At 31.3% G+C, this 13,365-nt stretch overlaps 1 protein-coding gene across 6 annotated transcripts in view; it reads right to left on the bottom strand.

The window, feature by feature from the left end:
* LOC139526877 (autism susceptibility gene 2 protein-like) overlaps window positions 1–13,365 on the bottom strand; it is a 133,368-nt gene that overhangs the window by 67,253 nt on the left and 52,750 nt on the right. For 2 of the 6 annotated variants that reach the window (XM_071322014.1, XM_071322015.1), the window contains exon 1: window positions 6,013–6,159. The exons of the other annotated variants lie outside the window; for them this stretch is intronic. In XM_071322014.1, the coding sequence (XP_071178115.1) occupies window positions 6,013–6,066 (54 nt within the window). In that variant the 5' untranslated portion in view covers window positions 6,067–6,159. Of the gene's footprint in view, window positions 1–6,012; window positions 6,160–13,365 lie in introns of those variants that run through there. 6 annotated transcript variants of the gene reach the window in all.

The raw sequence follows: 13,365 nt of genomic DNA, 5'->3' as shown, positions 1-13,365 counted from the left end.
AAGAACATATTTTTCCTCAAGTCTATTAAGTGTATTTTCGTCAGTAAAACCCACTCTTACAAATGATATAGACTATAAATGATGGTGTAATTAAAGTATTATGTTTACGTTTTTGGGGTCAAATAACAAAATCACCAATTTTACAAAATAAACTGACCTTTTACTTAGAAGTAACAAGCATTTGCACTCTCATTAAATTATTCCATCTGAGTTACTCCATAAATAAATATTCCTTTTTTTCTTATAATCATAAATTGTATGGACACAAACAAAAACTTACATTCTATATATCTGGACGTAAATATATGAACAAGATATTAATAAATTCCTCTGTCAAACTTTATCAAACATATTTCCACTCAAGACTGTTTGATAGTAGTCTTTTTATTGTACAAAGTTTGGCCACTACAAGTTTTCTATAGGAACTTGTCACTGTAGGACTTAGTGTGCCTGTAATGAAATATATCTGTATCTAAAACACGGCACTTGAGCTCAGGTATTTTATCACCTTTCAGCTGATACCAGGGTATAATTTTCCAATGATGATAGGTATTTATCAACCCTGCGTTACCGGGAGTGAGCCTTGAAAGCAATTTGGACAGGACGTTACGATGTCCCTGCGTTTACACAAGGATTTCGTTGTCAGCCACATAAGAAAGCCCGTTGAAAAAACAAGGAATTAACATGTCTTTTGCATTGGGCATTCAACACCCGCTGTCTCTATTGACAATCATAACAGCCACCTAGCTCTCTGAACCCTGTATTGGAATGTCGTATGATATTGTATGCGTCGCATAATCTAAGCCGATTAACAGATCTTGTTAAAGACAATTGATGAAAAATGTGAACTGCAGGTGTCAACTAAAGACATTGATTGCATAGCAGCAGCGGAATTAGAAGATTATAGTATTAATACACAACTATCTTTGTACATCTTTGTTTTAAAAAATAAGTGAATTGCTGGTTGCACAGTCACCTGGGTATGACAAAGATATTACTCAGCATATTATACAACAGGTCAATTTTCCCACTGTACATTATTAAATCCTTTTGAAGAGCAAAGAATAACTCAAACTTTAACCCTTTTTGAAAATGAATGAATGGGAGGCTTTGTAAAATCTGATCTAACTGCTTGACACCAAATCAAATCAGCTATAAAGTATGAGTATTAAAACACCACTGAGCTTGTCAGAATCTTTCTCAACTTCAGGTGCAAACAGGTGTCCAGTATAACTTCCAGTTGACTCTATTTTGAATGCAATAACAACACTTGACCTATACAAAAAATGTGCAGGCAATAACTCTAGCAAAGGCCAGGAAATTTCAAATATAGTTACTAAAATCTCAAGATAGCTCACAATAATCAGAAATTGGTTAAATCTTTCCTCATCCTTTCACAAACCAATGATCATTTGCCTTGCTGTTTAAATGTTACTACAGCACATCATATGGAAGTTGTTATATGCATTTTGTGATAACCACTATCTTATTTTCAATAAAATATGTCTATCATTTCACCCAACTGTATAAACTGATTTAATGTGTTCAGCTGCATTGTATGAAAACATTTGTAAATAAATTGCCAACATATCAAAATGATTTGGTAATCAACCTTCCATGAGAAAATTAAGCACATATATATATATCATATCTGCCTTAACAATAATAAAATTTCAAGATGAAAAATTTGTTGTGCTTCAGGTTTGTGTTTGTTTGTGTATAGACTTTCATGTAATTAACTGATACATCATGACAGATTCTTTTCCATTTCCATAATTTTATAATTTTAGATACTAAAGCACATTATAATTTAAAAAATTCTTCATTTGTTAAAAATATTTAAAATCAGCTTGTACAAAGTGAACACAAAGTAGCCTTGACCGTAGTCTGTTATCCAATGATACTTTGATTTGTTGACTAAGTACTTCTGTCAGACATTATCAACATGTATCATTAGCCAATCAACACTGATTAAAATGTTTATCATAATTTATACAATTATCTCCCCTGACGACTGATAACTGACTGATAAGTCTGTAATCCTGTAGATATTGCTGTGTACTTTTGATATGAAGAACATGTTAGTGATGAGCAAAAATGTGCAAAAACCACATGTTATCATATATGTTCTAAAATTAAGATTCCAAGTTTCATAATTTTAGACCTTATGGCATTGAACTTCTGCATACCTTTTGATACCAAGACAAATCAGTTGGGGCTCCATTCAAAACAGTGGAAATGTCAAACATCTGTTAATTGAAAACCACAAATTTGCCAATTTGAAATAGACCAATGTGTTACCTTTAGGGGTAAACAGGAACATATATGTTAGATATACTGTTCCCATGGGTAGAAGAAAATAAACATTTATTAACAGTAATCACAAGGACTACACTAATGATATATATTTCTTGTCAACATTACATGTTTTAACTACTCAATTACTCAATTACTCAATGGTGATACCATTTTAGATGAAAAGCCTACCAGATGCTAATAGTTGGCAAAAAATGGTAATTCATGAAAATATCAACACCCATAAAACATCTGACAAGCAATTATTAACATAGTGTAACTATAAGTGACCCATAGACATACATTTTGAACTATTCAACAAATTGGGAAACAATTGGACTGGTTTCAAAGTTTCCCTGTGCTTTTTTTCAAAAGGCTGTAGATTAACATATTCTGAGTTCATAAAAATCACTTATTCTGTGTTCAAGCTTTTAAAAACAAATTGCCGAGTTTTTTTTCTATTTGTGACATACTCTCAGTACCAGCTGTAAGGACTTTTCATAGCCAGAAAATCAATTACATGTTTCTTATTACTTGTAACAGTGTGACAGATTGCTTCTCCCTCACACATTAAAACTCGTTTACAAGTGGCTTAATCAAAATGTAACAATAATAAATAACTCTAAACAAATAGCTTTTTCATAGCTTGGATTAGTGAACTATACAGTGTATTAACTTTTGTTATAAAGAACTTACTTTTATGAATGTATATTACATGTATCAGGGTTGAAAATAATAAGTTCAATTTTTACCAAGCTTAGTTCACATTTCCACAAATATAAGACCATGGAGGGGAACCTCAGGCTATTAATCTCGAGGCCTTCATATTGGACCCAATATTGTTTTTAATCTTTTGCTTTCAAAACGACTTTTTAGTCTTGAATCTTCCTCGTAAATATTTCAAAATAAATTTTAGAGCCCTGGATTGCATGGCTTCTGGGTTACTGTGGTGGATAGAAAGATCATCCTTAGTATGAGTTTGATGATTGAGGTTCACAGTCTAACCTCTTATACTTATAGCAGCATTCCAGCCTTCCAACTTCTCAATCAATTGTTTATAAACAAACAATTCTATCACTGACAGGTGCCAAATCATCTGATATGAAAACTATTATAGTTTTGGTCTGTCTACCTACATTTTTGTAATGATTACACTTCTCATAAACACAACATTCATCCAGACAGGCTTTATTGCCAATTAATCTGCAGAGAAATGCACAAAAAATGCAAAAAGATACATCTAACATACCCAAGCTGCTTCTGATTGTTTTGAATGGAGATCCCAGATGCATGATGGGAACAATTACATTGGAAGGTGTTGAAAATTAATCTAAATAAACTCAAGTGATCTCTTTTGTATAAAAATATAACAATTACCTAAACTGAAGTGACTAACAAATTTACAGTTGAAAAGTTGATAATAGGTATAAAATGGCAATAAACAGTAAAATTCACAGCTTCTGATGTGAGAATTAATAAAAATTCTGATAAACAGTTTGGCAATCAGTGTTATAATTAATTCTTTTATTGCAAGTTCTTCTGGACTGGAAACAAGCAGAGGCGGATTTAGGGGGGGCCAAGGGGGCCCGGCCCCCCCTTTTTGGAAAAAATTTGGTTGCTTATATAGGAAATCAATGAAGTGTGACTGGAGCGGGTCCCCTCTAAGGTCAGTCAGTGGGCCCCCACTTATGAAAATTTCTGGATCCGCCACTGACAAGACATTAACACTGGGTGTAAATGGCAGTTATTTGAACTAAAAGCTTGACAAATGTTGAGAATAATGTTGTCCTCATGTTGATACCTTTAATTAATTTTGTCATTGGGTTGCTGTCTCAGTGACGTTAACCTTGCTCTTTTTCTTACATACTTTTGGGTTATGAGCTGTTTATGCGGAGTTGATTTGCACATTTTACATTAGCAGTGTCGCTCTATTCCATACTCTCAGATACTAAAGTATTAATTAATTCACTCAAAGCTAGAAGGATTAGTGAACAAGTAGAAAAACTGACAAGGGGGATTAATGTCGTACAATTTATCAACTTCTCAAATCTGATTAAATTCTCCAAGGGTTTTAACAATTATCAACTTTGGTATTATGTCCTTTATAAAATTCCCATATCCTCTCTACCGCTGGGTTAATACTTGTGTATTGAATTTGTGGTGACTGATTTTGCCTTCATTTTGAAACCCAGCAAAAACCTTGTCCTGAACACATCCCGGATTAGGGAGAGATCTCTGTTTTTTATTATGACTAAGCCAGAATAACTGTGTATCTATAACAGTCTCCCTGGACGCTACTATATCTGGATTAAGACTGCTTACATAAATGAAATTGAGGAATAAGCATTTTAATCCCTGAAAGCCTCTCTATCCTTAAATTAAACTTATTGACAAACATCAAGACCTGAATTCTCATTTCATGACAAATTCCCTAGTAACCTAGCACTTAAAAATGACACTACCTACTCGAATCATAAAATAAATGTACTATTATTATATCTTAAAACAATATGGTCTTTCTTTAAAAGTGAATATGGCATATCTAAATATCCTAGTGTAGTCCTATCAGCTTCCCTCAAACAAGGAAACACTTAATTCTAGGGAAACTTCATCAGCTTATCTTAAAATCCACTTCAATTCAATGTACATGTGGTTTCTAGTTAATAATTCCATATCTAATATATGTTCTATAATAATTTTAGTTTAAATACTTAAACTATACATGTACATTGTCAGAAAATATAAATTTCTTTTCTACGAGCTTAAAAAACAGGAATTAAAGCAAAGCTGATCCTAGTTTTTCTCTACTTTTATAGCAAATATGAATAAATCCCTTTATTCTGACAATGTTAAAATATTCTATTTATTCCTTAATTTTCAAATTTCACATTGGTGCTTTATATTTTTACTAATTTGACGTTGCTGAAAACACGTACGGCAAAAAGGACAGCAATTAAGCTGTGGTGTAAACAGTTATTTTAACATTTATTAATTATTTTTGACAAGCAGGATATCCAGCAGAAGTTTACTTGAACCAAAAAACAAAGATATATTTGTATATAGGTTCCTGTTATTGCCCAATAGTTGGCCGTTTTCAGGATATAGTATTCATATCTTTTAACATCTACGGAAATACTGTTTATTAATAGAAAAATGTTAACGTGTTTTCTTTAAAGTATAAAATAACTAATTCGTATCTCACTTTCACCCCTCTAGTTTGTTGCCTTATTTGTTTTGAATTTATTGCCTATTATGAGCACGGTGGTTTGAACAACCCTTAAAAATACCTACAAAATGGTCTTTATAAATACCCCAATCTCATTTTATTGCTATATATGTTTTAAACAGGTACATGTATTTTTCAGCTACTACAAGCACTCAAGCTTGAATGTTTGATATTCAAGCGGCATATTCTACTTACTGACAGACCAAATTACCACACAATACATGTCACAATCTTCACTCAAATAACATTGAAAATATGCAGGAAATTGGTATGCACGTTTAGAAACTAGAATTATGGATCCGACATGCAATTACTTAGTGAATAGCAAATGCAAACTAACGTAATGGCTGTGCATTCAATTTATTAATTAGCATGACAGCTGTCAACGGCTTTGTACAAATTATTTAGCATAAAATAGCAGGATATTACACACACATCAATACCCTTGAAAAGAAACATGAGGTATCAGCCCAACGGCATATCCTTCTTACCTTTGGTTCAGGTTTTACAAATTCTACTTCTTCTTTTAAAGGCTGATCATCCATAAAGAATCACAAATGTCAAAAAATCGTTCAAATGTTTATGTTTTTATTCAGATATCACCTGAATCGGCCATAATGTTTCCCGTAATGAATGTGAATAAAATGATCTGTTATTTTATCGATCGGCAACATACAGAGCCAAGAGATTTCCAGTTGAATGACTTAAACATCATTTTACACGATATCTATTTTATTTCTGTGAGTATCTATCATAGTCATCTTCATTATAGCCATAATCACAATTTTATAAAGCTATCGTGTGGGGAATTGAATGTGAAACAAATTATCACGTACAGAGAAGTTGTGGATCTGAGATACATTATCACTGATTATTCTCCACAGAGATCATCAGTCCTTTGCCAAATCATGTTAGGTTCGGCTGATATTTTTATCAAAGCAAATTGATATATAATAAGGCCTTATTGACTTGTATGTGAATTTATCTTTATATCACCAATCGGCAGTTTAATGAATCATTTTATCACTTCATAAGTGTCAAAGAACAAGTGTATAAGCAGTTATCTACCCCTGAAATATTTCACTTATCTATAAGTATACCAAGGTTTTAGTGATTTGTATACACCTGTTCAACATAAATTTCACATTAAAATGAAGATTACAAAAATTTCAACAATCCATCATATTCCTAGTATCTTCCTGCATTTAATTTAAGTTTTTGTTGTTGTATATCTTTTAAAATTTTAGAATGGAAATGGGAGATGTGTACAAGAGACAACAACCCAAACAAAGGACAGGTTACACCCAAAGACCACCAATGGGTCTTCCCACACAAATTGATTGATCAATTATTGGAATCTAACACCAATGTCAGCGGCTACATCATTGTGGCTAGTATTTATTGGTAGAAGTACAGTGTCACCCAAAGAGAACGACCAACCTTCAATAGGGAAACTCAAAGACTATCATTTCACTTTTAAAGATAGGGGCTATAAACACCTGCCAACAGACAGGGAACTTGGATCTAACAAATCTCTGTAATGACATGCTAGTAATACATTATATGAACTACTTAAACCACTCAGTCGCCATGCAAGGCCCCCCAACAGTATTTATACTCTTAAGTGGTATATTTTAAGCTTTTATAAAATTTTGCGATCTCTAAGGAAAATCCTTTCATATTCAGGTTGTACTTTGTTTTTTTGTTATCCTCTTTTCTGATTTTAATTAATTAAGTAAAAATTTACTGATTTTCAGAAAGCATGTGGCAACACAAACATTCTACAAAAACCAGTCATACAGCTTATGACAATGATTTCTAGCCCTTGTAAATATGATATCAAAATAGATTAATAATTCTCGTCTCAGATTACTCTTTTTACAATAATGTTTGCTAACACTTTACCACTATACTCTATAATGGTCAGAGCACTTCTCTTTATTTATAAATTTGTACTTTAACCCTTATTTTGTTAATCATCCCAAGACTTGTGCAAACATTTTTAATCTTCCAAGAGCATGCTTGAAGATACTTGTATAAATTGTCTCTTTTTACAATGAAAACACTTCATCAATGGGCGAAAAATTGATTTTTATGTAATTTCCATTTAAAATAGCTTAATTTGACATTTTCTCTGTTTATTTTCAACTCCGGGAGCTACGACCATTACATACCAAACTATGATACCATAACATCTGATTTCCCGAATCCATTAGCTAACCAATTATAATAAAAGTTTAAATTAAGTGCAAGGTAAATATCAGTAAAAGTTGGGCTTTCTGACATTTTAATAGACAAATACCCTACATTATATCCAGCCCATTTCCTCTGAAAGGCTGTTTAATCATTTCCAAATCAAAGCTAATGGTTCTCAGCCGTTAATTATTACCATTTTAATAGAAGCAGTACTAAAATGGCTGCCGTTTTATTAAACATTGATTTACTCTAATACTTCAAACAAATGGAAAACACATGCTGAGTCTATCTGTCTTTTAAACTGCATTGTATGTTGAAACAAAAATATCAAAGATGAAACAGGATTAAAGCTTCAAGCTGGAATATTCCGATATGTTTTAAGTAACCCTATTCTGGAGTAAAATGCTTAGGAAATTTGTATCGATGTCAGCCAGCTGAGCTCAAATTGATGGATACAAGTATTAGCTTTCATAAAAGACTGTCTGTCATTATTTTATAAAACGAGGTCCAAAATATGTTCAACAATAAATGTGACAGCAGTTACTGTAGTCACATATAAGATTTGTAGTATTCGGAACAGCATGTTAAATGGATGAACAAGTCCAAAATATGTCTTTTAATTTTCCAAGACATATATCTTTATAAAAGACAAAGATACCAAAGGGATATTTGAACTCATTGTGGAAAGAGTTTGGTTGGTTATATGGTTATAATGGGAATCTTTGAAGTGTGATGGGAATGGGCCCCCTCTTATGCTGTTAGTGGGCCCCACTTATGAAAATTTCTGGATATGCCAATGAGTACGGTATAACAGGTTACACTATAAGTAAATAAAAAAATAATTATAATGGTCAAAAATACAACTTTTAGAAAAATAAAAGACTGGTGGCATTTTCAGAAACCTCCTGGCCGTTGATGGCATAAAACTTTGCTCAGTGGTGGGAGCACAAAAATCATGCTCGAAACATGAAATACAGCAATTTGATTGGTTGATTTTCGAGTTTGAGTACAAAAATCATGCTCAAAAATTTTATGACCGTGAGGACTGGGCCCTACAATTGACGTTTACAAACTTCTGTTCAAAGACAAATATTAACATCAGGTACAGCAGAAAAGCAATCAAAAGCAATTAAAATATTGTAACACCATCAGTATATTTATATACAAACCTAACAAATCAATTTTACCCCTAGACTGTATATGGCCAACCTGATCAATCCAACGTAGACACGACAATATAAGGAGTTCTCATTTCTGTCTCCTTGAGATAGTATACACAATGCTGAAGAATTAACCAATTTAACGTGAGTAATACGTTCAGGTGCAGTTTATTGCAAATTTGAAAATTTATATCTATTTTATTTCAGTTTTTGCATTTCATCTAAGCTGTGTCAATGCTATCTAAAACCTCTTCAAAAGAAAAACATATTAAATACCTAAAATTAATATTGCTACGAGATTATTCAATCCCAACAGGGAACAATAGCCCGCTGAGTAAATAACTTCTCAACCTAACTATGTATTATGCGGAATGTCAATCGGATAAGAGATTTGGCCCTCGACAAAGATTTCAACAAATAATCCAATTCAATACCAGCCATTTGTCATTCTTGCGGTAAAAACAAATTATGTCAACAATATTATGAGGTATTAAACCCCTTTACATCTTAACAGACAGGGAGAAAAAGCTTTAAGTCTTGGATTATTATCCGGGTTTTAAATATCGGTGGTCTCAATTTAAAGTGTTCGTTACTCAACAGAAATACTTTATGTTCTAAGGTTTTATCACTAGAAAAAAAAACGCTCAATAGAAATATTTAAAGTTCTGAGGTTTTATCACAAGAAAAAAAACGCAAGAAAATTAAAAAAAAAAAACCACTTACATGAGTGACTCCGTCTGTTAAACATAGTGAAATGAATACAATTTTAGTCAGGTTTTTAAAAATAATTTATCAATACTTCAGTACTCAACATGAAGCACTGAATAAATTATAAAAAAAAGTGCACTTAACTTGTTCTTCAATGAACTGAGCGAAAAAGAACTGAGTTGTACAGTACAAAAACATGTAGTACTTTAAAGTATGATAAATATAACTGTCACTTCAATAAAAGTGGGGACAATAATTTAATCGGTTTTGAACTAGTGATGCATAATGATATCATACTGCATGTACCTAAATACAAATTTTAGTGAAATATCCTTTCAAGAAAAATTATCCAGTTTTTTTCAAATTCATTATAAAAATTCTAATTAATTATACATGTTTAAAATTTTGCAAGAATTTTTATTTTCAAACATATTTTCCTATGATGAGTATCAAGCCATCATTTAATTAACAATTGACTACTAAATTAATCAAGTTACTTTTCCAATTTTTAATGTGTAGATATATAAAGTAAGTGAGAGAACTTCCTGGTACATGCATCTAGTGACAGTGATTATATTTATTTTAGAACAGTGAAGTATATTTTGTAACAGTCAATATACTTTTATTTGTAAAATCTAAGAAATAAGTACTTTAAGAGACTATAAAGATATAATTCAACTTGAAAATTTTCATTCAACGTCTTTTTATACATGCATTCAAAATACATTGTTTCAAAACACGCAAGGACAGTGTTTGCCATAAAAACATGTACTGACAGTGTTCTCCATAAAAACACGTAAGGATAGTGTTTGCCATAAAAACACGTAAGGACAGTGTTCTTCATAAAAACATGTAAGGATAGTGTTCTCCATAAAAACACGTAAGGATAGTGTTCGCCATAAAAACACGTAAGGACAGTGTTCCCCATAAAAACACGCAAGGATAGTGTTCGCCATAAAAACATGAAAGGACAGTGTTCGCCATAAAAACACGTAAGGACAGTGTTCCCCATAAAAACATGTAAGGATAGTGTTCGCCATAAAAACATGTAAGTACAGTGTTCGCCATAAAAACATGTAAGGACAGTGTTTGCCATAAAATCATGTAAGGATAGTGTCTCCATAAAAACATGAAAGGACAGTGTTCCCCTTAAAAACACGTAAGGACAGTGTTCCCCATAAAAACACGTAAGGATAGTGTTCACCATAAAAACATGAAAGGACAGTGTTCCCCTTAAAAACACGTAAGGACAGTGTTCCCCATAAAAACATGTAAGGACAGTGTTCTCCATGAAAACATGAAAGGACAGTGTTCCCCTTAAACCTTAAAAACACGTAAGAATAGTGTTTGCCATAAAAACATGTAAGGACAGTGTTTGCCATAAAAAAAAAGAGTTGTCAACATTCCCAAAAGGCCGATAATTCCCATTTATCTATAGTATATGGATCATGAAAACCTCCAATGGTTTACTATTCATGTTGTGTGTGAAAATCAATAGAAATCACATTAAATGTCAATCTGTGAGTCATTCTATAATCCCTACTACATATTATATAATGCCAAGTAACCTCCATAAACTTTAAATCAAATCAAAAAACTTTTTAACATGATATATTTATGATTTGTGAACTATTATAGTAGGATCCCTCCAATTACATCTAAAAAGTTCCCTATTACTTTCCAACAGAATATCTTTATGATTTGTCAACTACAACATATCAATCCCTCCTACCATATACATCAATCCTTCCACCCATATATATCAGTCCCTCCACCCATATATATCAATCCATCCACCCATATATATTAAACAAAGTTCTAGAAATCTCTAATGGGATGTTTTTCGAAATTCTTTTTTAAAATTGACTTCATGACTGTAGTCAAAACTACCGGTAGTGGAATGTTGGTTTTTTTTTTTAGGGGGTTTACTTTTAAAATTTCATAAATCAACTTACACAAAAATCCCTTTATGTTTCATCTTTTGCACTTCAACAAAGCCCACTGTATTGACCTTTCAACCTTTTTCTGTGCAGGAGAAAAAGCAGAATCATGAAAGATGATTCCAATCAAATGAAAATGTACCAGTAAAAGTTCATTTCTTACAGATTCAATTTTGTGTGCAGAGTGAATACAAAACATAAAATACTCCATTAACAAAAATCAGAAAGGCAGTTAAAGTCTATACAAAATGTCTATCTTGTTCATAAAAAGATATTTGATATATTTACAAAACGACACTAAACTAATCCCATTGTACATGTTGTATGAAATTGCATGAAAAATTCAATTTCAATGCCAATGTGATTTGCATATAAATACATTTGTAAGTTAATGTGATATTTCACAGTTTCTTAACAATGAAAAGAATTACTTATTTGTTAATTAAAATGACACGGCACATTCTTGTCAAGTTTCCAATTATGCATGAAGATAACTTTTATGTCCAAAGGGAGATAACTCAAACTTAAATAGCTGTCAAATTTTCTAAAAATTACCTGACAAATTTTAAACTTCAAATGGAATTGATTGTTTCCACAACCATCCAGACCATATAAATTTTAAGTGTGATGCTGACTACTGATAACAAATTGAGTCCATTCATCGATATCCAGATAACTTGAAACTTCAAGACTGTATTTTCAGCTTTTGAAGTGTATGTATTTAATCATTGTGAATTTAATCTTTTTTAATACTGCAATTGAATGTTGATACCAACAAGTAAATTTTTTTTCTTCATTAATATCAATTTGAAAATTATAAATCCCTCCATAATTAATATATTTATATAATAAAATAAAAATCCTAAATGAAAAAAAAAAAACGTTGGTATTATATACATCATTATAAATAATACAAATAAAATAGCCTTGTTAATTGCACACAATTGACCAACATTTCCTCTGTTTAATATCATTTATATATTAGTTGTTTAAAAATAACCTAAGTATTTCCTTGTTAAATTATGCAAGCGGATATGCATGTGGGATGTAATATATAAAATTTCAAACAAATTTAGTTATAAATATCTTATACTATTATCAGAACTACTTAAAATAGAAATTATTCTTACATTTCATTATTCATAAGTACCTAGTCTATTAAAGAAGATCAAACAAAAATGGCAACAATTCTTATACTCTTACAAGAAAAATTATCTAAGTTCATGGTCGAAAAAAAAAGAAGATAATTTTGATTGTACATAGAATAAGAATAAGAATAAGAATAAGAATAAGAATAAGAATAAGAATAATAATAAGAATAAGAATAAGAATAAGAATAGAATAAGAATAAGAATAAGAATAAGAATATTTTATTATTCCAATCAAGGGCCCTTGATGGGCAGCATAACATGAACACATAACACAATACATCATGAGTTCAGACAGATGTTATTATCTTCATTCTATAAAATCATATACATTTAATTCCAGGCAGGATCAGAACCTGCGTGTACATATATTTAACACAACGGAAATAATATGGGCTTGTAACTTGCTCCAGTTTTTGTGTAATTTTTTGTGGTCTTTTGTTCATCTAGCTGTTCGAATGAAAATCACCACTAAAATTATGAAAGCAAGTTATAATCATTGCAGATTAAGCTCCGATACTTTTGTAATTACTAAACACATCACAATAAGTTTTCAATTTACAGTATCTAATGTGAATATATGTTATAGCATTTCTAAATAACAGATAAATTATAACTAATAAAAAGATTGAGTATGCTTGTACACTTGTTTATTTAACTTTTAGTAAGTCTTTCTAGTTAATTAAGTAGTC

The sequence above is a fragment of the Mytilus edulis genome, chromosome 6 (assembly GCF_963676685.1).
Source record: "Mytilus edulis chromosome 6, xbMytEdul2.2, whole genome shotgun sequence".
Taxonomy (NCBI): Eukaryota; Metazoa; Mollusca; class Bivalvia; order Mytilida; family Mytilidae; genus Mytilus; species Mytilus edulis.
The sequence above is the reverse complement of the archived record's forward strand: the minus strand, read 5'-3'. Positions and strand labels throughout refer to the sequence as shown.